Source organism: Piliocolobus tephrosceles, chromosome 16, assembly GCF_002776525.5.
Source record: "Piliocolobus tephrosceles isolate RC106 chromosome 16, ASM277652v3, whole genome shotgun sequence".
NCBI lineage: Eukaryota > Metazoa > Chordata > Mammalia > Primates > Cercopithecidae > Piliocolobus > Piliocolobus tephrosceles.
In genome coordinates, this window is record NC_045449.1 from 47,076,402 (window position 1) to 47,103,935 (window position 27,534).

General features: G+C 45.9%; 1 protein-coding gene across 1 annotated transcript; it reads left to right on the forward strand.

Annotated features, from left to right (window-relative positions):
- Positions 1–1,055: 1,055 nt before the first annotated feature.
- On the forward strand, positions 1,056–27,301 carry MRPL45 (mitochondrial ribosomal protein L45). Its single transcript, XM_023204319.1, has 8 exons — positions 1,056–1,281; positions 2,477–2,654; positions 3,380–3,497; positions 8,840–8,938; positions 23,159–23,207; positions 25,032–25,181; positions 26,203–26,376; positions 26,594–27,301. Exons 1-8 carry the CDS (start codon positions 1,147–1,149, stop codon positions 26,678–26,680), a joined length of 990 nt encoding a protein of 329 aa, XP_023060087.1. The 5' UTR covers positions 1,056–1,146; the 3' UTR covers positions 26,681–27,301.
- Positions 27,302–27,534: the final 233 nt, after the last annotated feature.

Here is a 27,534-nt window from a genome sequence, read left to right on the forward strand (position 1 = left end):
AGCCTGAGATTTCTTGTATGTACAGCCTGTAGCTACCAACTTATCGCAAAATATTGTAGATAAGAACTATGTAAGCTCTAATTGGCAGATTAATAACCAACGGTTAAGTTGTGGAAAGTGTCTGCCTTTCAGCAACGTTTACACTACTGAATTTACCAGGATGATCCCAACATCACGAATCCTTTTAACAACTGAACGTGAAGCAGCACGTAGCAGTTACCTGCATGGGTTCTGGAATTAGACTGCTTAGATTCGAATCTCAGTTGTGCCAGTTATTTATCTAACCTTAAGTAAATTACGTAATTGCTCTGTGACTCTTTTCCGAAATGACAAATCACAAATGTTTTTGTCAATTCACGTGTCTTCTGCTTTAGTAAACATAGCAGTCAAATTTTTTTGTTGTTTTTTGAGATAAAGTTTTTCTCTGTCACCCAGGCTGGAATGCAGTGGCGCGATCTCGGATCACTGCAGCCTCCGCCTCCTGTGTTCGAGGGATTCTCCTGCCTTAGCCTCCCAAGTAGCTCGGACTACAGCCGCCCGCCACCAAGCCCGGCTAATTTTTCTTTCTTTTTTTTTTTTTTGAGACGGAGTCTAGCTGTGGCTGGAGTCAGTGGCGCGATCTCGGCTCACTGCAACCTCTGCCACCTGGGTTCAAGCGATTCTCCTGCCTCAGTCTCAAGAGCAGCTGGGACTACAGGCGCGTGCCACCACATCTGGCTAAATTTTGTAATTTTAGTAGAGACGGGGTTTCGCCATTTTGGCCAGGCTGGTCTGGAACTCCTGACTTCAGGTGATCCACCCGCCTCGGCCTCCCAAAGTGCTGGGATTACAGGCGTGAGCTACCGCGCCTGGCCTCCTTTTCTTTTTTTAAAGAATGGTATAAACAGCAATGTGCCAAGCATACAGCAATGCCTATTTCCCGGCCGCCAGAAAGCCTCGCGCGCAGGCGCAGCTCGCGTTCAAGCGCTCTCTTGCTGGCGCGTGACAACCGTGCGTTCCACCCTACGCCCAACGTCGTCTCCCTGCGCACGCGCGGCCGTACTCCACCCTCCCCCACTCCCGCGAGCACGTGCGCGTCCTCGCTGCTCACATTTCGGCGGAGGGCGCGCTCCCTGGAAAATTCCACTCCTGTGCTAGCTCCACCCTATGCGGCTTCTCTCCTACCCGACGCTCTTCACTCGCAGCTCCCTTCCCGGCGGCCTTTGCGGGAACAAGATGGCAGCCCCCATACCTCAAGGGTTGTCTCGTTTATCGAGGGTTTTGGGCTGGTGGTCTCGGCAGGTGGGTAGGGACGGGGTCGATAGGACCCTAGGGGCTAGAAGAGGAGGACAGAGTCGAGGGAAATACTCTCTGTGCAATTGTCCTTGGTGAGCTGGAACAGTACGAGTCATACCTAGGCCGTGGAAGAGGCTGAGGTGGACAGGACGCAGCTACTGAGCTCAGTGGTCGAATGGGGAGAGCATAGACAAGGCCGTGAGAGCGAGTGAATTAACGGGGATTAAGTTTTTCTGGATTGATTTGGGTCCGTCTGGCGAGGAGATGTTAAAGGGGAGACAAGTAATGGGTTGGAAGGTGGACTCCGTAATCTTCGATTCTTATAAATGAACTACGTTGAAGAGTAGCCGAAAATGAGGGCGTCCCATATTGTCACTGACCCGTCTGAGCAAACCTCATGATCAGAGAGAAAAGGTTCCCTGGTCTTTCAAGGGTTTATTGGTCAGTTGGGTGCTAAAACGACAGAATAAAGTTTACAGTGAAACTCCCGATAGAATGAGCAAAATATCTCGAGTAAATATGGAGCAGATGCCTACAAGAGGACTTTGCTTATGGTTTAAGAATAGCATTCAGGGTTAGGCGCGGTGGTTCACACTTGTAATCTCAGCACTTGGAAGTCCGAGGCGGAAGGATGGCTTGAGCCCAGGAGTTCGAAATGAGCCTGGGCAACATAGTAAGACCCCGTCTTTACAAAAATGTTTAAATTAGTCGAGTGCGATGGCGCTACTTGGGAGGCTGCAGTGGGAAGATAACTACAGCCCAGGAGGCCAAGGCTGCAGTGAGCCGTGATCGTGCAACTGCACTCCAGGCTAGCGATCTGTCTCAAAAAATAAAAATAAAGTAATAAAGAATAGTATTCTTGCTCATTTCAGTATTGGGTTGGTGTTTCCCCATCACCAGCAGTTCTTTGAAACTTGCTTTAATCAACTCGGGATCTGTAGGAGTTAGCATAGTCCTGTACTGTGGAAAGTTCTAAAGGAAAGCCTTTAGTAAATGTGATGTTAATAAAGGTTGCCAACTGTCTTCTATTTAGAGACACCTATAAGTATTAAGGTCCTAATGCATTTTTCCTTGTGATCATTGTTTTATAATTGTTCCTGAAGCATTCTTTGGATATGCCCTTTCTATAGTGCTTTGCTTAGAGTTTGTAAAACATAGTAGATGTTTTTTCTAGGTTCCTAACCTTTCCTTTACCTTCCAGCCAGTTCTGGTGACTCAGTCCTCAGCTATAGTTCCAGTAAGAACTAAAAAACGTTTCACACCTCCTGTTTGTCAACGTAAATTTAAAACAGAAAAAGAGTTTATGGAACATGCCCGGAAAGCAGGATTGGTTATTCCTCCAGAAAAATCAGACCGTTCCATACATCTGGCCTGTACAGGTGAGGTATTTCTGGGACCCTGACCTGGGATCCTTCTGTCAGAGAGCTTCTGGAACTTGGGATGACTTAGACTATGATTGATGATATTTAATTAAGCACGAAGTCAGTTCAACCTCAATAATGATTAGCCTTATATATACTGTATATCATGAAGTTGTTCTTTGAACTTACTTTCAAACTGTCTGTAGAAGGCAAGAGTGAAATTTCCCCATTTTGTGGAAGTAGAAACTGAGGCTCTGAGAGAAGACTTAAATCTTTCTGGCTTTTTTTGTTTTGTTTTGTTTTGTTTTTTGAGACAGAGTCTCATTCTGTCACCCAGTGGCACAATCTCGGCTCACTGCAACCTCTGTCCCCCAGGTTCAGGTGATTCTCCTACCTCAGCCTTCCAAGTAGCTGGGATTATAGGCACCTGCCACCATACCTGGCTAGTTTTAGTATTTTTAGTAGAGTAGGGGTTTCACCATCTTGGCCAGGCTGGTCTTGAACTCCTGACCTTGTGATCTGCCCACCTCAGCCTCCCAAAGTGCTGGGATTACAGGCGTGAGCCACCGCGCCCGGCCTTGTTCTGTTTTTTTTTTTAGTGTAACATAGTTCTCTCTACATGGAAGTCTGTTTCATTAGTCTACTTCATATCCACAACCCTTCCCAATTGTACATTACTTCAATTTTATGAGTTTTTCTCAATCTTTCAACGCTTTCTTAATTTTTTTCTTCCTTTATTACAGCTGGTATATTTGATGCCTATGTTCCTCCTGAGGGTGATGCACGCATATCATCTCTTTCAAAGGAGGGACTGATACAGAGAACTGAACGAATGAAGAAGACTGTGGCATCGCAAATGTCGTAGGTGTCTGACACAGTTGGGACTTGGTATTAGAATAACAATTTCTTGTTGCTACTTTATCCCAAAGAGATCTTTTTAGGTTAATTGGATTGGGTATCACTCTCTTAATAACATGATGGTATTTTCTTCTTTGTAGTAGAGTCTGTATTTAATGCAGAATAATGTGGGCCTTCTGATCTTTTTTTTTTTTTTTTTGAGACAGAGTCTTGCTCTGTTGCCCAGGCTGGAGTGCAGTGGCACGATCTCAGCTCACTGCAAGCTCCGTCTCCCAGGTTCACACCCTTCTCCTGCCTTAGCCTCCCAAGTAGCTGGGACTACAGGTGCCTGCCACCACGCCCGGGTAATTTTTTTTTTTTTTTTTTTTGTATTTTTAATAGAGACGGGGTTTCACTGTGTTAGCCAGGATGGTCTCGATCTCCTGACCTCGTGATCCGCCCGCCTCGGCCTCCCAAAGTGCTGGGATTGCAAGTGTTAGCCACTGCGCCCGGCGGGCCTTCTGATTCTTAGCATCCCTGAGTTTATTGGTAATTTTTGTCACATCAGTTAGGGAGTTGACTTTGGAGTGTGTTGAATCCTTTTTTAATCATATATTTGATTTTGTTTGTTTGTTTGTTTGTTTTTGAGATAGAGTTTTGCTCTTGTTTCCCAGACTGGAGTGCAATGGCGCAATCTTGGCTCACCGCAACCTCTGCCTCCTGGGTTCAAGCGATTCTCCTGCCTCAGCCTCCTGAGTAGCTGGGATTTCAGGCATGTGCCACCATGCCCGGCTAATTTTGTATTTTTAGTAGAGACAGGGTTTCACCATATTGGCCAGACTGGTCTCGAACTCCTGACCTTATGATCCACCTTATGATCTCAAAAAAAAAGTTTGGGATTTTTTTAGAGTTAGCCAGATGGAGAAGTGTGGTGAGGAACAGCATTCTAGGGAAACAGAACAGTACAAGCAAGGCTTTGAGGTTAAAAGAGTATAAAGAGGTGTCAGATTTTGTCAAATGCTTTTTTGTGTCTATTGAGATGATCATGTGATATTTGTTCTTTATTTTGTTGATATGACTTATTAATTGATTTTCTTTTTTTTTTTTTGAAATGGAGTCTTGTTCTTTTGCCCAGGCTGGAGTGCAGTGGCTCCATTGTGGCCACTGCAGCCTCCGCCTCCCAAGTTCAAATGATTCTCCTGTCTCAACCTCCCGAGTAGCTGAGACTACAGGTGCGCACCACCAGACCCCACTAATTTTTGCATTTTTATTTTTTATTTTTATTTTTCATTTTATTTTTTGAGATGGAGCCTCACTGTGTCGCCCAGGCTGGAGTGCAGTGGCGCGATCTCAGCTCACTGCAAGCTCCGCCTCCCGGGTTCACGCCATTCTCCTGCCTCAGCCTCCCGAGTAGCTGGGACTACAGGCCCCCACCACCATGCCCGGCTTTTTTGTATTTTTAGTAGAGATGGGGTTTCACCCTGTTAGCCAGGATGTGCTGGGATTAAAGGCTTGAGCCACCGCGCCCGGCCTTTTTGTTTTTTTTTGAGACAGAGTCTGGCTCTGTTGCCCAAGCTGGAGTACAGTGGGGCAGTCTCGGCTCACTGCAAGCCCCGCCTCCCAGGTTCACGCCATTCTCTTGCCTCAGCCTCCCTAGTAGCTGGGACTACAGGCGCCCGCCACCACGCCCGGCTAATTTTTTGTATTTTTTTTAGTAGAGACGGGGTTTCACCGTGGTCTCGATCTCCTGACCTTGTGATCTGCCCGCCTTGGCCTCCCAAAGTGCTGGGATTACAGGCGTGAGCCACCACGCCCGGCCAATTTTTGCATTTTTAATAGAGACAGGGTTTCATCATGTTAGCCAGCCTGGACTCTTGACCTCAGGTGATCCACCCTCCCTGACCTCCCAAAGTGCTGGCATTACAGGCATGAGGTACCATGCCTGGTCTTATTAATTGATTTTCTTTTTTTTTTTTTTTTTTTTTGAGACGGAGTCTCGCTCTGTTGCCCAGGCTGGAGTGCTGTGGCCAGATCTCAGCTCACTGCAAGCTCCGTCTCCCGGGTTCCCGACATTCTCGTGCCTCAGCCTCCAGAGTAGCTGGGACTACAGGCGCCCGCCACCTCGCCCGGCTAGTTTTTTGTATTTTTTAGTAGAGACGGGGTTTCACCGTGTTAGCCAGGATGGTCTCGATCTCCTGACCTCGTGATCTGTCCGTCTCGGCCTCCCAAAGTGCTGGGATTACAGGCTTGAGCCACCGTGCCCGGCCGATTTTCAAATATTAAACCAACTTCACATTCCTGGGATAAATTCCTTTAACATACTTAAATTAACACTTTAATTTAATCAGATTGTCATTTACATTGTTATTACTTGGAAAATGCTGTTGACGGCTGAGTTATAGAGTACATTATGAATACTTTTTCTTTCCTGCATAATATTTTTTTTTTTCTGAAGTGAAGTGTCTTAATTTGCTCATTTGCTTATGGAACTATGGGTTATATAATTTCCTCTCTGTGCATTCAAAACATTAAATTTTTTTTTTGAGAGGGAGTTTCACTCTGTTGCCCAGGCTGAGGTGCAGTGGCATGATCTTGGCTCACTGCAACCTCTTCCTCCCAGGTTCAAGCAATTCTTCTGCCTTAGCTTCCCCAGTAGGTGGGACTACAGGCGTTCACCACCATGCCTGGCTAATTTTTTTGTATTTTTAGTATAGACGGGGTTTCACCATATTGGCTAGGCTGGTCTCAAACTCCTGACCTCATTATCTACACGCCTCAGCCTCCCAAAGTACTGGGATTACAGGTGTGAGCCACCGCGCCCTGCAACATTAAATATTTTATTAATTTCATCTTTTTCAAGAAATCCTTCCTGGAGTCTTCTTACCTGTTTCAATCTGGACTAGTTGCTCTTAAGGCCAACTGTGCATCTTAGGATCTAATATTCCTCTTGCCTCCCTCTTATGTTGTAGTCCCTGTTGCTTGAGTCCTATGTCTTTATGTTTTCATAATTTCATTACTTTGATGGAGCACATTTTCTAGCAGCTTCCTGGGAAAGGCTGCATGGTGGATAAATGAGATCTTGCAAGCCTAAAAAGAAGTCTTTCTTTTATTTTCCCACTTCATATATAATTTGCCCAGGTATTGACTTCTGCGATAGAAATAATTTTTTCCTCAATTAAAAGTACTGCTCAAAGTCTGGGCGTGGTGGGTCATGCCTGTAATCTCAATACTTTGGGAGGCTGAGGCAGGAGGATCACTTGAGCAGGAGTTGAATACCAGCTGGGCAACACAGTGAGACCTTGTCTCTACAAAAACTAAAAAAAAGTGAAAATTAGCCAAGCATGGTAGTGCACACTTGTAGTTCCAGTTACTTGGGAGGCTGAAGTGGGAGGATTGCTTGAGCGCCAGAGGTCAAGGCTGCAGAGAGCCCTGATGGCATCACTGTACTCTAGCCTGGGCGACAGAGTGAGACCCTGTCTCAGTGAATGAATGAATGAATTAATAATAAAAGCACTGCTCTGTTGTCTTTGTAACTTATTTTTATTTTTATTTTTTTTGAGACGGAGTCTTACACTGTTGCCCAGTGCAACCTCTGCCTCGGATTCAAGCGATTCTTCTGCCTTAGCCTCCTGAGTAGCTGGGACTACAGGCGCCCATCATCATGCCCAGCTAATTTTTGTATTTTTAGTAGAGATAGGGTTTCACCATATTGGCCAGGCTGGTCTCGAACTCCTGACCTTATGATCCGCCCACCTCAGCCTCCCAAAGTGCTGGGATTACAGCAGGCATGAGCCACCTAGCTGTAACTTCTTCTTCTTTTTTTTTTTTTTTGAGACAGAGTCTTGCTCTGTCACCCAGGCTGGAGTGTGGTGGCAGGATCTCAGCTCACTGCAACCTCTGCCTCCTGGGTTCAAGTGATTCTCCTGCTTCAGTCTCCCGAGTAGCTGGAACTATAGGCACATGTCATCATGCCTGGCTAATTTTTTGTATTTTTAGTGGAGATGGGGGTTTCACCATGTTGGCCAGGATGGTCTCGATCTCCTGACCTCATGATCTGCCTGCCTCGGCTTCCCAAAGTGCTGGTATTACAGGCGTCAGCCACCACACCCAGCCTGTCTTTGTAACTCCTAACGTTGCTGTTAGGAAGCCCAGTGTTGCCGGGTGCCATGGCTCAGGCCTGTAATCCTAGCACTTTGGGAGGCTGAGGCGGGCAGATCACGAGGTCAGGAGTTTGAGACCAGCCTGGCCAGCATGGTGAAACCTCATGTCTACTAAAAATACAAAAATTAGCCAGGTGGGGTAGTGTGTGCCTGTTGTCCGAGCTACTTGGGAGTCTGAGGCAGGAGAATCACTTGAAGCCAGGAGGTGGAGGTTGCAGTGAGACGAGATTGTGCCACTGTACTCTAGCCTGTGCAATGGACACTCCATCTCAAAAAAAAAAAAAAAAAGGGCCAGGCACAGTGGCTCACGCCTGTAATCCCAGCACTTTGGGAGGCCAAGGTGGGTGGATCACGAGGTCAGGAGATTGAGACCATCCTGGCTAATACAGTAAAACCCCGTTTCCACTAAAAATACAAAGAAAATTAGCTGGGCGTGATGGTGGGCGCCTGTAGTCCCAGCTACTGAGGAGACTGAGGCAGGAGAATGGCGTGAACCCGGGAGGCAGAGCTTGCAGTAAGCCGAGATCGTGCCACCGCACTCCAGTCAGGGCAACAGAGCGAGACTCCATCTCAAAAAAAAGAAGCCCAGTGTTATTCTGACCCTTTTTTTTTGAGATGGAGTCTCGCTCTGTTGCCCAGTCCAGAGTGCAGTGGCGCAATCACTACAACCTCTGCCTTCTAAGTTCAAGTGATTCTCCTGCCTCAGCCTCCTAAGTAGCTGGGATTACAGACAGCACCACCATGCCCAGCTACTTTTTTTATTTTTCTTTTTGAAATGTAGTCTCTCTCTCTGACCCAGGCTGGAATGCAGTGGTGTGATCTCTGCTCACTGCAACCTCTGCCTCCCGGGTTGAAGCGATTCTTGTGCCTCAGCCTCCCGAGTAGCTGGGATTACAGGTGTGCACCATCATGCCCAGCATATTTTAATTTTTTTAGTAGAGATGGTGTTTCACCATGTTGATTAGGCTGGTCTCAAACTCCTGACCTCAAGTGATCTACCTGCTTCGGCCTCCCAAAGTGCTGGGATTACAGGCGTGAGCCACTGCACTCCAGCCTGGGTGACAGAGTGAGACTCCGTCTCAAAAAAAAAAAAAAAAAAATCAATTATTGAGTAAGTAGGTGGACATGAATGGAGCTCAGTGTAAGCTGTGAATTATGGAATTGTGAGAAGACCTTTAGAAGTAATACTCAGATTTAATTTTACAGAATCCGGAGGATAAAAGACTATGATGCCAATTTTAAAATAAAGGACTTCCCTGAAAAAGCTAAGGATATCTTTATTGAAGCTCACCTTTGTCTCAACAAGTAAGTGAACTTCCTATCTTTACCCATTCTGTTCTCAGCAGTTAGCTATTATTTTAGGCACAGTTTTTTGTTTGTTTTTGTTTTGCACAAATTTGTTTTCTGCCTTCAGATAAGATATCTAGAGTGAGAGAACTTCCTATATTTGAAGTAATTAGTGACTGAAGCTGTCTTTCACTCCTCTCTCTGCTTCTGGGAATTTCTACCATTTGGTCTGTCTCAGTTCCACCTGCATGTGTTGGGACCTTGTGCTAGAATAGCTGCCTTTTTCACCCCATCTGATCCCTGAATTCATCCTGATCTTTTTTGTGTGTTTGTCTTATGTATCTTCACTTCCCTTTCCTTGGTTATTTTGAATATATTTCTTGTGAAACTTTCCAGCTCTCCCTCCACTTTTATTTTTTAATTTTTTGTTTTGAGATGGAGTCTTGCTGTCTCACCCAGGCTGGAGTGCAATGGCACAATCTCAGCTCAACCTCCACCTCCCTGGTTCAAGCAATTCCCCTGCCTCAGCCTCCCAAGTAGCTGGGATTGGAGGCACACGCTACCATGTCCAGCTAATTTTTTTGTATTTTAGTAGAGACGGGATTTCACCATGTTGGCCAGACTGGTCCCAAACTCCTGACCTCAGGTAATCCTCCCACCTCAGTCTCCCAAAGTGTTAGGATTACAGGCGTAAGCCACTACGCCCAGCCCCCCCACCTTTTTTTTTTTTTTTTATTGAGATGGAGTCTCACTGTTGTGCAGTCTGGAATGCAGTGGCATGATCATGGCTCACTGCAGCCTTGACCTCCTGGACTCAAGTGGTTCTCTCAGGGACTCTACTTAGTTCCCCAAGTAGAGCTGGGACCACCGGCGTCTGCCACCACACCCGGTTAATTAAAATAAATTTTTTTTTGTAGAGACAAGGTTTTGCTGTGTTGCCTAGACGAGTCTCAAATTCCTGGGCTCAAGCAATCCTCCTGCCTTGGCCTCCCACAGTGATGAGATTATAGGCATGATCCACCATGCCTGGCCACCCAGCTTTTTCTTGATTCATTCAAGTTAGGGCTGCTAGGAATATGGAGAATCAATATTAGGAGGCTGGAATATCTTAAGTACTAGCCATGGACTGCTGCTGGCATTCTTTGATCTGTGGCTGCTGTGGCTGGGCTTCAGGTGGGACCCAAAACCTATAGTCTAAAATCCATTAATTATTTAATTTTACTTTTATTTCTTTTAAAAAATTTATTTATTTTGAATAGAGATAGGATCTCACGATGTTGCCCAGGCTGTTCTTGTTTTTGTTTCTTGTTTTGAGACTGTCTCATTCTGTTGCTCAAGCTGGAGTGCAGTGGTGCAATCACGCTTATTGCAGCCTCAGCTCCGGGGCTCAAGTGATCCTCCCACCTTAGCTCCCTGAGTAGCTGAAACTCTAGGGGTGTACCACCACACCCTGCCAGTTTTCATATTTTTTGTAGAGATGGGATTTCACCACGTTGCCCAGACTACGGAGGCTGGTCATTTTTTTTTTTTTTCCCTTTTTGAGATGGAGTCTGGCTCTGTCACCCAGGCTGGAGTGTAATGGTGCAATCTTGGCTCACTGCAGCCTCTGCCTCCTGGGTTCAAGCGATTCTCCTGCCTTAGCCTCCCAAGTAACTGGGATTTCAGGTACACGCCACCACACCCAGCTAATTTTTGTATTTTTAGTACAGATGGGGTTTTACCATGTTGGCCAGGTGGTCTGAAACTCCTGACTTCAGGTTATCTGCCTGCCTCAGCCTCCCAAAGTGTTGTAATTACAGATGTGAGCCACTATGCCTAGCCTTGTTTTATTTCTCAAAACATTGTTGTTATTTTTTTTTGAGATAGACTCTTGTTCTGTTGCTCAAGCTGGAGTGCAGTGACGTGATCTTGGCTCACTGCAACCTCTACCTCCCAGATTCAAGCAGTTCTCCTGCTCACCCTCCCAAGTAACTGGGATTACAGGTACGCACCACCACACCTGACTATTTTCTGCATTTTTAATAGAGATGGGTTTCACCATTTTGGCCAGGCTGGTCTTGAACTCCTGACCTCAAGTAATCCACCCACCTTGGCCTCCCAAAGTGCTGGGATTGCAGGCATGAGCCACTGCGCTCAGCCTAATTTTTTTTTTTTTTTGAGACGGAGTCTTGCTGTGTCGCCCAGGCTGGAGTGCAGTTGCCTGATCTCGGCTCACTGCAAGTTCCGCCTCCCGGGTTCACACCATTCTCCTGCCTCAGCCTCCTGAGTAGCTGGGACTATAGGCGCCCGCCACCATGCCCGGCTACTTTTTTGTATTTTTAGTAGAGATGGGGTTTCATTGTGTAAGCCAGGATGGTCTCGATCTCCTGACCTCGTGATCTGCCTGTCTTGGCCTCCTAAAGTGCTGGGATTACAGGCGTGAGCCACTGCACCTGGCCAATTTTTGTAGTTTTAGTAGAGATGGGGTTTTGTCATGTTGGCCAGGCTGATCTCGAACTCCTGACCTCAGGTGATCCGCCCTCTTCAGCGTTACTGTTGTTTCTATTGAGAAATTAACTTTTTTTAAAAAAAATTTTGTTAAAGTTTATTTTTACTTTGTGCGCTTTTATTTATCTTTGTCTTTTGAGACAGAGTCTTGCTCTGTCGCCCAGGCTGGAGTGCAGTAGCACAGTTTTTACTCACTGCAACCTCCGCCTCCCGGTTTGAAATGATTCTTCTGCCTCATCCTCTAGAGTAGCTGGAACTACAGGTGCCCACCACCACGCCCAGCTAATTTGTGTATTTTTGGTAGAGACGGGGTTTCACCATATTGGCCAGACTGTTCTTGAACTCCTGACTTTGTGATCCGCCCACCTTGGCCTCCCAAAATGCTGGGATTACAGGTGTGAGCCACTGTGCCCAGCTGACTTTGTGTGCTTTGAAGATTTTCTCTCGGGCTGGGCATGGTGGCTCTCGCCTGTAATCCCAGTGCTTTGGGAGGCCGAGGCTGGCAGATCACAAGGTCAGGAGTTCGAAACTAGCCTGGCCAATATGGTGAAACCCCGTCTCTACTAATAATAATAATAAAAAAATTAGCCAGATGTGGTGGCACATGCATGTAATCTCAGCTACTCGGGAGGGTGACGCAGGAGAATTGCTTGAACCCGGGAGGCGGAGGTTGCAGTGAGCCAAGATCGCACCATTGCACTCCAGCCTGGGTGACAGAGCAAGACTCCATCTCAAAAAAAAAAAAATCCAGCCGGGCGTGGTGGCTCAAGCCTGTAATCCCAGCACTTTGGGAGGCTGAGACGGGTGGATCATGAGGTCAGGAGATCGAGACCATCCTGGCTAACATGGTGAAACCCCGTCTCTACTAAAAAATACAAAAAAAAAAAAAAAAACTAGCCGGGCGAGGTGGCGGGCGCCTGTAGTCCCAGCTACTCAGGAGGCTGAGGCAGGAGAATGGCGTAAAACCCGGGAGGCGGAGCTTGCAGTGAGCTGAGATCTGGCCACTGCACTCCAGCCCGGGCGACAGAGCGAGACTCCGTCTCAAAAAAAAAAAAAAAGAATCCAATAATTAGTCAGGTATGGTGGTGCATGCCTGTAATCCTAGCTACTCCGGAGGGGCTGAGGCAGGAGAATCACTTGAATCTGGGAGTCCGAGGTTGCAGTGAGCTGAGATCGTGCCACTGTACTCCAGCCTCAGCGACAGAGCAAAACTCCATCTCAAAAAAAAAAAAAAAACGATTTTTTCTCTCTCTTTAGTATTCAGCAGTTTACTATGATTTATCTATGTCTTCTTAAATTTTTATTTATTTTATTTATTTATTTTTTAGTTTTTTTGTAAAGACAGGGTCTGGCCTTGTTGCCCAGGCTAGTCTTGAATCCCTGGCTTCAAGCGATCCTTCCCCTCAGACTCCCAAAATGCTGGGATTATAGGCATGTGCCACCACACCAGGCCATGTGTGTGTCTTTTATCCTGCTCTGGGTTCATATTGCTTCTTAAATCTTTGGGTGCTTTTTTTGTCAGTGTTGGAAAATTCTCAGTCAGAACTCATCTCTTCAGATGTTGCTTCTGCTCCACTTTCTCATCTCCTTGTGTAGTTCTGAATACACATATGTTAGATCTTTCACTATGTGCCAAATGTGTCTTCAGCTCTTTTCTATATTTTTCCAACCTTTTTTTTCCCTCTCCAGCTTTAGTCTGGATATTCTCTGATCTATCTTCCTGTCTTCTTTTCAGTTGTAGCTAATCTGCTGTTAACCTACCTATCGAGTTTTTAATTTTATATTTATTTTCTGTTTTTCACTTTTAGAATTTTCATTGATGTGTGTGTGTGTGTGTGTGTGTGTCCAGTTCTCTGGTAAAATTCTCTATTCTGTCATCTAATTTCTTGAACATACTAATCACAGTTATTTTAAAATCTGTGTCTGATAACTTCAAAATCTATGTCTTCAATAGGTCCATTTTCTCTTGTCTTATTTGTTTCTTTTGGGTTTTAGTTAGTTCCTGTCATTTTTGTTTTTGTTTTTGAGATGGAGTCTTGCTCTGTTGCCCTGGCTGGAGTGTAGTAGTGCGATCTCTGCTCACTGCAACCTCTGCCTCCCGGGTTCAAGGAATTATCCTGTCTCAGCCCCCGGAGTAGCTGAGACTACAGGTGCATGCCATGATGCCCAGCTGAGTTTTGTAATTTTAGTAGAGATGGCATTTCACCGTATTGGTCAGGCTGGTCTCGTACTCCTGACCTCAGGTGATCCACCTGCCTCAGCCTCCCAAAGTGCTGGGATTACAGGTGTGAGCCATTGTGCCCGGCCTTGTTTTTTTTTTTTTTTTTTTTTTGAGAGGGAGTCTTGCTCTGTCCCCGGGCTGGAGTGCAGTGGCCGGATCTCAGCTCACTGCAAGCTCCGCCTCCCGGGTTTACGCCATTCTCCTGCCTCAGCCTCCCGAGTAGCTGGGACTACAGGCACCAGCCACCTTGCCCGGCTAGCTCTTTGTATTTTTTAGTAGAGATCGGGTTTCACTGTGTTAGCCAGGATGGTCTCGAACTCCTGACCTCGTGATCCGCCCGTCTCGGCCTCCCAAAGTGCTGGGATTACAGGCTTGAACTTGTTTTTGGTTTTTGAGACAGGATCTTGCTCTGTCACTCAGGCTAGAGTACAGTGGCGCAATCACACCTCACTGCTGCCTTGACCTCCCAGGCTCAAATGATTCTCCCACTTCAGCCTCCCAAGTAGCTGAGACTTAGTACATGCTACCATACCTGGCTAATTTTTTTTTTTTTTTTTTTTTTTTTGAGACGGAGTCTCGCTGTCATCCAGGCTGGAGTGCAGTGGCCGGATCTCAGCTCACTGCAAGCTCCGCCTCCTGGGTTCATGCCATTCTCCTGCCTCAGCCTCCGGAGTAGCTGGGACTACAGGCACCCGCCATGTCGCCCAGATATTTTTTGTGTTTTTTTTTTGTTGTTGTTGTTGAGACGGAGTCTCGCTCTGTCGCCCAGGCTGGAGTGCAGTGGCCGGATCTCAGCTCACTGCAAGCTCCGCCTCCCGGGTTTACGCCATTCTCCTGCCTCAGCCTCCCAAGTAGCTGGGACTACAGGCGCCCGCCACCTCGCCCGGCTAGTTTTTTGCCTTTTTTTTTAGTAGAGATGGGGTTTCACTGTGTTAGCCAGGATGGTCTTGATCTCCTGACCTCGTGATCCACCCCTCTCGGCCTCCCAAAGTGCTGGGATTACAGGCTTGAGCCACCGCGCCCGGCCAGTTTTTTGTATTTTTAGTAGAGACGTGGTTTCACCGTGTTAGCCAGGATGGTCTCGATCTCCTGACCTCGTGATCTGCCCGTCTCGGCCTCCCAAAGTGCTGGGATTACAGGCTTGAGCCACCGTGCCTGGCCCATACCTGGCTAATTTTTAAATTTTTTGTAGAGACAGGGTCTTGCTATGTTGCCTAGGCTGGTCTCGAACTCTGGCCTCAAGCAGTCCTCTCACCTTGTCCTCCCAAAGTGTTGGTACAGTTTTCTTGTCATTTTGTATTCCTGCATTTTTTTAAAACAAATAGATATTTTAGAAAAATCAAAGACAATAATTTATCTTAAAAATTATAAGATTGGGGCCAGGCGCGGTGGCTCACGCCTATAATCCCAGCACTTTGGGAGGCCGAGACGGGTGGATCATGAGGTCAGGAGATTGAAACCATCCTGGCTAACATGGTGAAACCCTGTCTCTACTAAAAATACAAAAAATTAGCCGGGTGCAGTGGCGGGCACCTGTAGTCCCAGCTACTCAGGAGGCTGAGGCAGGAGAATGGTGTGAACCCGGGAGGTGCAGCTTGCAGTGAGCTGAGATTGCGCCATTGCACTCCAGCCTGGGCGACAGAGCGAGATTCCGTCTCAAAAAAAAAAAAAAATTATACGATTAATAATAGCTTTTACACATTTGTGGTAAAATACACAATATAAAATTTACAATTTTAATCATTTTGAAGTATATAATTCAGTGGCATTAAGTACCTTCACAATGTTGTACAATTCTTACCACTATCCATTTCCAGATTGTGTTCAGCCCAAACAGAAATTTTGTACCCACTAAGCAGTAATTCCCCATTGCCCTCTTCCCTTATCACCTGGTAACCTCCATTCTACTTTATTTATTTATTTATTTGGTATTTTTAGTGGAGATGGGGTTTTACCATGTTAGCCAGACTGGTCTCAAACTCCTGGCCTCGAGTGGTCCTCCTACCTCGGCCTCCCAAAGTGCTGGGATTACAGACTTGAGCCACCACACCCAGCCGTCTACTTTCTTTCTCTATGAATTTAACCATCCTGATGCTATGGTCTGAATGTTTGTGTCTCCTGAAAATTCATTTGTCGAAATCCTAACCCCCAAGGTGATGGTATAGGCTGTGGGGGGACCTCTGGGAGGTGATGAGGTCATGAGAGTGGAGCCCTCATGAATGGGAATAGTGCCCTTATGAAAGAGACCTGAGGGGCCGGGCACGGTGGTTCACGCCTGTAATCCCAGCACTTTGGGAGGCTGAGGCAGGTGGATCACGAGATCAAGAGATCGAGGCCATCCTGGCCAACATGGTAAAACCCTGTCTCTACTAAAGACACAAAAATTAGCTGGGCGTGGTGGCACGTACCTGTAGTCCCAGTTACTCGGGAGGCTGAGGCAGGAGAATTGCTTGAACCAGGAAGTAGAGGTTGCTTGCAGTGAGCTGAGATTGCACCACTGCACTCCATCCTGGTGACAGAGCGAGACTCCGTCTCAAAAAAAAAAAAAAAAGACCCGAGGGAGCTTGTGCACCCCTTTTACCCGTTGAGGACACAGCAAGAAGTCACCATCTATGAAGAACAGGCTCTCACCAGACTGTGAGAGTTCTAGAGGCTAGGAAGTCCAAGATCAAGGCACTGTGAGAAATACATGTTGTTTATAAGCCACCTGGTTTATGGTATTTTTGTTATAGCATCCTGAACAGACGAAGGCATCTAGGTATCTCAAATAAGTGGAATCTTACAGTTTTTGACCTTTTGCGATTGGCTTAGTTCACTTAGCATGATGTCTTCAATGTTCATATATATTATAGTATGTGTCTCCTTATTTTTATTTATTTACTTACTTATTTTCTGAGATGGAGTTTCACTCTTGTCACCCAGGCTGGAGTGCAATGGCTCGATCTCTGGTCACTGCAACCTCTGCCTCCTGGGTTCAAGCGATTCTCCAGCCTCAGCCTCCCAAGTAGCTGGGATTACAGACACCTGCCACCACACCCCGCTAATTTGTGTATTTTTAGTAGAGATGGGGTTCACCATGTTGGCCAGACTGGTCTCAAACTCCTGACCTCAGGTGATCCACCTGCCTTAGCCTCCCTACATGCAGGGATTACAGGTATGGGCCACCATGCCTGGCTACATGTGTTTCTTTATTTTTATTTTTATTTTTTTTAATTTTTATTTTTTTTTGAGATGGAGTCTCGCTCTGCGCCCGGGCTGGAGTGCAGTGGCCGGATCTCAGCTCACTGCAAGCTCCGCCTCCCGGGTTCACACCATTCTCCTGCCTCAGCCTCCCGAGTAGCTGGGACTACAGGCGCCAGCCACCTCGCCCGGCTAGCTTTTTGTATTTTTTAGTAGAGACGGGGTTTCACCGTGTTAGCCAGGATGATCTCGAACTCCTGACCTCGTGATCCGCCCGTCTCGGCCTCCCAAAGTGCTGGGATTACAGGCTTGAGCCACCGCGCCCAGCCATGTGTTTCTTTATTAAGGCTGAATAATATTTTATTGTATGTATATGCACCACATTTTGTTTATCCATTCATCTAGTGATGGACATTCAGGTTGTTTCCACCTTTTATTGTGGCATAATGCTGCTGTGATTGTTGGTGTACAAATATCTCTTTGAGTTCATGCTTTCAATTCATTTGGGTATATACTCAGAACTGAAGTTGTTGGATCACATGGTAGCTCTGTGTTTAACTTTGTGAGGGGCTAGGTGGCTCATACCTGTAATCCAGCACTTTTGGAGGCCAAAGTGGGAGGATTGTTTCTGGGCAACAGAGTGAGACCCCCATCTCTACAAAAAAATTTAAAAAGTCAGCCAGGGCCAGGCATGGTGGCTCACGCCTGTAATCCCAGCACTTTGGGAGGCTGAGACGGGTGGATCACGAGGTCAGGAGATCAAGACCATCCTGGCTAACACGGTGAAACCCCGTCTCTACTAAAAAAAAAAAAATACAAAAATTAGCCGGGTGCGGTGGCAGGCGCCTGTAGTCCCAACTACACGGGAGGCTGAGGCAGGAGAATGGCGTGAACCTGGGAGGCGGAGCTTGCAGTGAGTGGAGATTGCACCACTGCATGCCAGCCTGGACGACACAGCGAGACTCTGTCTCAAAAAAAAAAAACAAAAAAAATCAGCCAGGCGTGGTGGCGCATGCCTGTAGTCTCAGCTATTCGAGGTGCTAAGGCAGAAGGATTGCTTGAGCCCAGGGATTTTTGAGGCTGTGGTGAGCTAAGATTGTGTCACTAGACTCCAGCCTCAGTGACAAAATGAGACTCTGTCTCAAAAAAAACCCTAACTTTTTGAGGAACCACCATATGGTTTTCCATAGCAGCTACACTGTTTTACATTCCTACGACCAATGCACAAGGATTCCAGTTTCTCTACATCCTCACGGATACCTATTACTTTCCTTTTTATTCTTTTTTTTTTTTTTTGAGATGGAGTCTTGCTCTGTCACCCAGGCTGGAGTGCAGTGGCGAGATCTCGGCTGGCTTCAACCTCCGCCTCTCAGGTTCATGCCATTCTCCTGCCTCAAGCCTCCTGAGTAGCTGGGACTATAGGCGCCCGCCACCATGCCTAGCTAATTTTTTGTATTTTTAGTAGATACGGGTTTCACCCTATTGACCAGGCTGGTCTTGAACTCCTGACCTCAGATGATCCACCCGCTTCAGCCTTCCAAAGTGCTGGAATTACAGGCGTGAGCCACTGCACCCAGCCCAGAAAGGTCTATTTTAAAATTAGGCTGTTATTTTATTGTTGAGTTATAGGAGTTCTTTATTTATTTTGGATATTAATTCCTTATCAGATAAATGCTTTGCTAATATTTTCCCCCATTTTATGGTTTGACTTTTCACTCTTTTATTATTATTTTTTTTAGAGATGGAGTTTTGCTCTTGAAGCCCAGGCTGGAGTGCAATGGCGCGATCTCGGCTCACTGCAACCTCTGCCTCCTGGGTTCAAGCAATTCTCCTGCCTCAGCCTCCCATGTAGCTGGGATTACAGGCATGTGCCACCACACCTGGCTAATTTTTGTATTTTTAATAGAGACAGGGTTTCAGCATGTTGGCCAGGCTAGTCTTGAACTCCCAACCTTGGGTGATCCACCTGCCTCGGCCTCCCAAAGTGCTGGGATTACAGGCATGAGCCACCACGCCCGGCCATCTTTTCACTCTTGATAGTATCTTTTGATGCAAAAAAGTTTTTGATTTTGATGAAATCCAGTTTATCAAGTTTTTTTCTTTTGTTACCATATTGGGTTTTTTCTTTTGGTGTCATATTCAAGAAATCATTGCCAAATCCAGTGTCATGAAGTAATTCCCCTTTCTTTTTCTCTAAGATTTTTATAGTTTCAGTTCTCACATTTAGGTCTTTGCTCCATTTTGAGTTAGTTTTTGTATGTAGTGAAAAGTATGTGATGTTTTTGCTGTTTTTTGCATGTGAATATTCATTTTTCTAGCACCATTTATTGAAGAGACTGTCCTTTCCCATTAAATGGCCAGGCTGGTCTCAAACTCCTGACCTCAAATGATCCACCTGCCTCGACCTCCCAAAGTGTTGGGATTACAGGCTTGAACCACTGCGCCTGTCCCCAACAGTGGTTTTTGCAGAAATAGAGAAACACGGTCAGGCGCGGTGGCTAGTTCAACCTAGTTTGAATAATACCAACTTAGTTTCAATAATATACAAACACTCTGCTCCTATATGTCTCTCTCTCCCACTTTATTATGTCTCTCCTGCTTCATTATCACAGATTACAGTTTTATACCTTGGGTGCCCATTACATCAATTCATAATTATTGTTTTATGCATTTGCCTTTTAAATCATATAGGATGAAAAATGATGAATTACAAACCAAAAGTACAATACAGGCTTTTATATTTACCTATGTAGTTACTTTTACTAGTGTTTTTTGTTTTTTTCTTGTGGTTTTGAGTTACTTTCTGGTGTCCTTTCATTTTAGCCTGAAGGATCCCCTTTAGCCTTTGTTTCTTTCCTGTCTTTCTTTCTTTCTTTCTCTCTCTCTCTCTCTCTTTCTTTCTTTTCTTGTCAGGTTCTCACTTCTTTAGCCAGGCTGGAGTGAGCACAGTGGTGCAATGATAGCTCCACTGCAGCCTCAACCTGCTGGGCTCAAGCGATCTTCCCACCTTAGTCCCTGAGTAGCTAGGACTACAGGTGTGTGCCACAGCACCTGGCTAATTTTTTTTTTTTTTCTAATTTTTTGTAGAGACAGGGGTCTCGCTTTGTTGCCCAGGCTGGTCTCGAACTCCTGGCCTCAAGTGATCCTCTTGCCTCTGCCTCCCAATGTGTCGGGATGATAGACATGAGCTGCTATGCCCAGCCTGTTGCTGTTTTCAAGATTCATTCTTTGTCTTTGGGTTTTGACACTTTGGTTTTAATGTTTCTTGGTATGGATTTCTTTCAGTTTATCTTGCTTGGAGGTTTTTTAGCTTCCTGGATGTACATATTAATGTCTTTCATCAGATTTGGGATGTCTGCGGCCATTATTTCTTTCTTTTTTGCATTTTATTTATATTTTATTTTATTTTTTGAGATGGAGCTTTACTCTTGTTGCCCAGGCTGGAGTGCAGTGGCCTGATCTCGGCTCATTGCAGCTCTGCCTCCCAGGTTCAAGCGATTCTCCTACCTCAGTCTCCCAAGTAGCTGGGATTACAGGTGCTTGCCACAACACCCGGCTAAGTTTTGTACTTTTTAGTAGAGATAGGGTTTCACCCTGTTGGCCAGGCTGCTCTTGAACTCCTGACCTCAGGTGATCCACCCACCTTGGCCTCCCAAAGTGCTGGGATTACAGGTGTGAGCCACTGTGTCTGGCCGCATTATTTCTTCAAATTTTTTTTTCAATCCATTTCTTTCTTCTTTTTCTGGGACTCCTGTGATGTGTATTTGGTATACTTGATGATGTCCCATAGGTTCCTCAAGGTTTTGTTTGTTTTTCTTCATTCTTTTTTCTCTTTGCATTTTAGACTATGTAATTTTAATTACCTTATCCTCAAGTTCACTGATCTTTGCCTGCTCAAATCTGCTGTTGAACCCCTCTAGTGAATTTTAAAATTTATTGTACTTTTTAGCTCCATAGTTTCTGTTTGGTTCCCTTGTATAATTTCTGTCTCTTTAGCGATATTCTCAATGTATTCACACATTGTTTTTCTGATTTCATTACTTCTTTGTCCATGGTTTCCTTTAGCTCATTGGGCATATTTAGGACAATTGATTTGTGTCTTTACTAATAATTACAATGTCTGGGTTTCCTTAGCGGTGGTTTCTGTCAAATTGTTTTTTGGTCGGGTATGGTGGCTCATGCCTATAATTGCAGTACTTTGGGAGGCCGAGGCAGGCAGATCACTTGAGTCCAGGAGTTCGAGACCAACCTGGCCAACATGTGAAACCCCAACTCTACTAAAAATACAAAAATAAGCTGCGTGTGGTGGCGCACACCTTTAGTCCCAAAGTCTTACTCTGTCGCCCAGGCTGGAGGGCCGTGGTGCAATCCACCCCCCCCAAAAAAAGTATATTTGTCTATTTCACATTTTATTCAACATGTCCTTCTTTTTTTTGAGATGGAATCTCACTCTGTTGCCAGGCTGGAGTGCAGTGGCGCGATCTTGGCTCACTGCAACCTCTGCCTCCTGGGTTCAAGCCATTCTCCTGCCTCAGCCTCCTGAGTAGCTAAGACTACAGGTGTGTATCACTGGACCTGGCTAATTTTTGTATTTTTAGTAGAGACATGGTTTCACCATGTTGGCCAGGATGGTCTTGATCTCCTGACCTCATGATAACGCCTGCCTTGGCCTCCCAAAGTGCTGGGATTACAGGGGTGAGCCACCGCATCTGGCCCATTTTATCCAACATTTTTAAATGTTTATAGTAGGAGTAGTTTTACATTAACTCAGTCTGTTATGTTGCAGAAGCAGATGTCTACCTTTTCAGAGTAAATTCTATTGCAAAATAGTAAATGAACTCATGGAAAATTGAGTTTATTTATTTCCACCGAAGACTTCTGTGCCAGGATAGTGAGGAGGAAGAGTTCACTCAGAGGTGCCAGTCATGGTAGTTGTCACCACAGCTCAGTCTAGTCTAGTCTGTTCCTACAGTAGAGGAAATGACTTGGAATCTTTCCTAGTAGGAATGGAGATGAAAGGGAAGCAGATAGATATGTTAGAACTAATCCTTTACCCACTCTGGGCTTAGAGAGCAAGATTTTTCAAAGGGGACAAAGAGTTAAACTGCTCATAGTAAACTGGGAAAAAGTCATGTGTGTATCTGAAAGAAGCTAATCTATGGCCTTAGATTTGATACTCATCAGTTAGGAACCCTCCTAAAATCTTGTACCTACAGGAGCTAGGGTTTGTTGTCTGTTTTGTGGGGTTTTTTGTTTTTTGGTTTTTTTTTTTGAGACGGAGTCTCGCTCTGTCGCCCAGGCTGGAGTGCAGTGGCACAATCTTAGCTCAACGCAACCTCTGCCTCCCGGTTTCATGCTGTTTTCCTGCCTCAGCCTCCCGAGTAGCTGGGACTACAGGCACCCGCCACTACACTCAGCTAATTTTTTTGTATTTTTAGTGGAGGTAGGGTTTCACCTTGTTAGCCAGGATGGTCTCGACCTCCTGACCTCGTGATCCACCCGTCTCGGCCTCCCAAAATGCTGGAATTACAGGCGTGAGCCACTGTGCCTAGCTGTTTTGTGTTTTTCTAACTATTACTGTATAGAGTCAGCATAACCAGGCCACTCTGGCAGCAGCAAGATAGAGGAGAGATAATAGGACCAGGAAAGACATGATTATCTTTGACTAGGTTCAAAGATGAGATTATAAGATACAAGGCCAACAACATGGTGAAACCCCATCTTTACTAAAAATACAAAAATTAGGTGGGCGTCATGGCGTGCGCCTGTAGTACCAGCTACTCAGGAGGCTGAGGCAGGAGAATCGCTTGAACCCGGGAGGTGGAGGTTGCAGTGAGCCGAGATCACGCCACTGCACTCCAGCCTGGCGACAGAGCGAGACTCTGACTACAAAAAAAAAAAAAAAAGATATAAGGCCAAGCCAGATGGTACTGATGCTAGGTCAGAGGCAAGAGGAGATAAAAACAAGCTATTGATTGTTACTTGTGTTGAACTTTGTTGCTCATACCAGCTTAGAGCAAAAATCAGGTCCTATGTCCCAGTGAGGGTACCTATCTTAAGGATATGTGGTAATTTTAGAGAAATTTCCTCCTGCTCCTTAGATTTAAATATAATTAAAAAAAAATTTTTTTTTTTTGTAATATAATTTTATTCTGCTACTAGATCTCAGGGGTTTCTGGTAAATCACATTATTGTTTGTCTTTGTGCCCCTAGAATTTAGCATATTATATACCTGGCTTATACAAGATGTGCTGAAAACATTTATAAAAATGAATTGTTTTCCATTTTCAGTCTTCATACAGGGTATTATAACAGCAGTAGTCAATGATATTTATTGTTTTCTTTTGTAGCTCAGACCATGACCGACTTCATACCTTGGTAACTGAACACTGTTTTCCAGTAAGTTCTCATCCTCCTTAGAACTGTGGGGTGACTGAGTGGACAGATTCTAGAGATCGTCTCTGGTTTTTGTTTTGTTTTCTTTTTTTTTTTTTGAGACAGATTTTCACTCTTGTTGCCCAGGCTGGAGTGCAATGGTGCGATCTTGGCTCACTGCAACCTCCACCTCCCGGGTTCAAGCGATTCTTCTGCCTCAGCCTCCCAAGTAGCTGGGATTACAGGCGCCCGCCACCATGCCCGCCTAATGATTTATTTATTTATTTATTTTGAGACAGAGTCTTTGCTCTGTCGCCCAGGCTGGAGTGGAGTGGCGAGATCTGGGCTCACTGCAAGCTCCGCCTCCTGGGTTCATGCCATTCTCCTGCCTCAGCCTCCTGACTAGCTGGGACTGCAGGCACCCGCCACCACACCCCGCTAATTTTTTTGTATTTTTAGTAGAGACAGGGTTTCACCGTGTTAGCCAGGATGGTCTCAATCTTCTGACCTCGTGATCCGCCCGCCTCAGCCTCCCAAAGTGCTGGGATTACAGGTGTGAGCTACCACACATGGCCTAATTTTGTATTTTTAGTAGAGACGGGGTTTCTCCATGTTGGTCAGGCTGGTCTCAAACTCCTGACCTCAGGTGATCCACTGACCTTGGCCTCCCAAAGTGCTGGGATTACAGGCATGAGCCCCGCCGTGCCCTGCCTGGTTTCTCTTAAGAAGGATCAGTTTTGAGAGTGTAGGAAGTTTAAGGTACAAGCTGAAGTTTCATTGCTTGTAGCTGAATGATAATGTCTTGACACGGACTCTGGTAAGGGCCCTGGCGAATAAAAGAGGTCCCTCAGCCAGCAGTCATGACACTGCAGGAGCATCCTGAGGCTTGGATATGGGCTATACGAGGCCACATCTCCGTATGCCTGCACTATCATGAAGGATTTAACCAGAGTTCATGAGGCTTATATTGAGTGGTAACAGCAGTGTGAGGCACTTGGAGGGACCCCCAAGGATAAGAACTTTGTGGTTCAGTTAGAGATTCAAGAATAAGAACTTGGGGCTGGGTGCAGTGGCTCACGCCTATAATCCCAGCACTTTGGGAGGCTGAGGCGGGTGGATCACAAGGTCAGGAGATCAAGACCATCCTGGCTAACATGGTGAAACCCCGTCTCTACTGAAAATACAAATAAATTAGCAGGGCATGGTGGTGGGCGCCTGTAGTCCCAGCTACTTGGGAGGCTGAGGCAAGAAAATGGTGTGAAGCTGGGAGGTGGAGCTTGCAGTGAGCCGAGATCGCGCCACTGTGCTTCAGCTTTGGCAACAGAGCGAGATTCCTGTCTCAAAAAAAAAAAAAAAGAACCTTGAGTTTCTATCAGTAGAACTTCAGTTTCTATAAGTCTTCCCCAGTCCTAGCAGTTTAGCCCTTAAGTCCTGTAAAATTCTCACTTTTCATTGTTAATAGGTGAGTGGGAAAAAATATATATATATGCAGTCAACACAAGTACATGCAATAATTGCCAGATTATGAAAGTGTACGGGAGGGATGATGGTATATTGGGCATGCTGGCAGTTTGGAATGTGGTTTTCATTGATTTGGAGAAGGGTGCTCAAAGAGGAAGGTGGGTCTGAAGTTGTGATTTAGATAAAGAGAGAGTTGTCAGGTGAACTTGACCAATAGCTTAATCAAAACTTAGGAAGGTGCGAGAGAGAACAGGCACAAGAGAGTATGTGGTGGGAAATGTGCTGCCTGTTGGCTGTAGTCTTGCAGGAAGTAAGAGCAGTGTGGCAGCACCAGCTTCCTTAAAGGGAGGGAAAAATCCAGTTGAACTTGTTCTCCTCTGCCCTTAGGACATGACTTGGGACATCAAATATAAGACCGTCCGCTGGAGCTTCGTGGAATCTTTAGAGCCCTCCCATGTTGTTCAAGTTCGCTGTTCAAGTATGATGAATCAGGGCAACGTGTACGGCCAGGTCACCGTACGCATGCACACCCGGCAGGTAGAGGCACTAGTCTGCCTTCCTCCCAGCTTTTCTTCACACTGAGCTTGGGCACCTCCCTCTGGAGTGCTGGGTGTGGTTGCCCAGGACTGTAAATAGTAGCAAAAGGTACACTGTGATCTGTCTTCCTTGCTGTGCTGCTGTCGCCTTCCCACTGTTACGTGTTGGCTCTACTAAGACATGTGTGAGGATATTCTCTCCCACCCTTCCTGTGTTTTTTTTTTTTTCTCCCTGCCCCCGTCATTCTGTCACCCAGGCTGGAGTGCAGTGATGTGATTATGGCTCACTGCAGCCTCAACCTCCTGGGCTGAAGCAATCCTCCCACCTCAGCCTCCAAGTAGCTGGGACTACAGGGGCATGCCAGCACGCCTGGCTAATTTTAGTATTTTTTGTAGAGACCGGTCTTGTCATTTTGCCCAAGCTGGTCTCAGACTCCTGGGCTCAAGTGATCTGCCCACCTCAGCCTCCCAAAGTGCTGGGACTATAGGCATGAGCCATTGTGCCCCACTCCTTCTTGGTCTTGACTTCCTCTATCCCTGCCCCCATCAAAGAACCTGTAAGAGTAAAGTGTCAGTAGTTGATCAGATAGTCCTAGATTCAGAATTCCAAGATAATTTTTTTTCTACCCATTAAGATTTTTTCTGGCTGGGCACAGTAACTCACACCTGTAATCCCAGCACTTTGGGAGGCCACAGCGGGCAGATCACAAGGTCAGGAGTTTAAGACCAGCCTGGCCAACATGGCAAAACCCCGTGTATACTAAAAATAGAAAAATTGGCCAGGCATGATAGTGTGTGTCTGTACTCTCACCTACTCAGGAGGTTGAGGCAGGAGAATCACTTGAACCTAGGAGGCGGAGGTTGCAGTGAGACAGTATCATACCACTGCACGCCAGCCAAGGCAACAGAGTGAGACTCCATCTCAAAAAAAAAAAAAAAAAAGATTGTGTGGCAATAAAACAAACAACTCACACTCACACACCAAAAAAACTAAGAGGCCAGATTTGCTTTTATCCTTGCAGACTCTGGCCATCTATGACCGGTTTGGCCGGTTGATGTATGGACAGGAAGATGTACCCAAGGATGTCCTGGAGTATGTTGTATTCGAAAAGCAGTTGACAAACCCATATGGAAGCTGGAGAATGCATAGCAAGATCGTTCCCCCATGGGCACCCCCTAAGCAGCCCATCCTTAAGGTAAGGTGGCTTGCATGGTTTAAGAGAGCTGAGGCAGTACTTGGGGTCTCCTAAGCCACTCTGTTGGGCTCCCCCTAGTGGCAAGAGGGGGTGATTCACCACCGGGGAAGGGAAGGCTTGGTGGGTGGGTGGATGGATGGGTGGGAGCAGGGGATGAAGTTCTTCTGGGTTAGCCATGGCCTTGGTTGGTGGGTAACTTGGCATCCTACTCTTTCAGACGGTGATGATCCCTGGCCCTCAGCTGAAACCAGAAGAAGAATATGAAGAGGCACAAGGAGAGGCCCAGAAGCCTCAGCTAGCCTGATGACAAAAATGACTTCTGCGGTGAAGCCTGGGTGATGAGGCTGCTGGAAGCTTTGAAGTCTCCCATTCCCATCATGCTATAGAAAGAACTACCTTTGTTCTCTCCCATCCTGCTCAGGTCTTTTCAGTAGTCTCATCCTCAGCAACCATGGCTGATGGCTGGGCCCTAGCAGGTGGCAGGTATAACATGGCCATGTACACTCTTCTTTTTTAAATTTTATGTCTAGCTTCTGAGTCTAGATGAAAGACAGTATGTTTCAGAGAACATTGGATACCAGTTTTTTCCACAGCAGGGACTGTGAGAGAGAACCAGCAGCATCCTCTTTGTAATCACAGGGCAGGGATCAGAGTTTGAAATAAAACGCTATCAGAGTGTTGGTAAAATTTTGGTGAGTTCTGTACATTTCCCCTGGTTCAGGCTGGGCATAGACCAGCCTTCAAATGGCAGAAGTGGAAGATAAGCCTGCTTGTGAGTGATGTGACTTTAAGGAAATCCAGACTGGGAAAGAATACTTAGTGTTTATAAGATACTTAAGAGACCCTTTTTCATTTACTGACTCACTGATGAATCAGCATTTGTATTTTATGGAAAAATACAAATCCAAAAAAATAATTTGTCTCTCAGCCTTTGATTGTGTTCATAGTTATTGGCTGTATCAGGAAGCACTGGGGGAGGGAGGGACCATGGAGAGATTGTTACATTTGGAAAATTTATCTGCAGTACTTGATTCCCTGATTTCTAGCACCACTTGGAGATGGGGACTGTTCTTTCCAGCCCAGTATTGAAGGTGAGTGTACAAGAGTATGAACATGTGCAGAGGAAAATAGGCCAGCCCCTCCTTGTTCCTTAGCTCC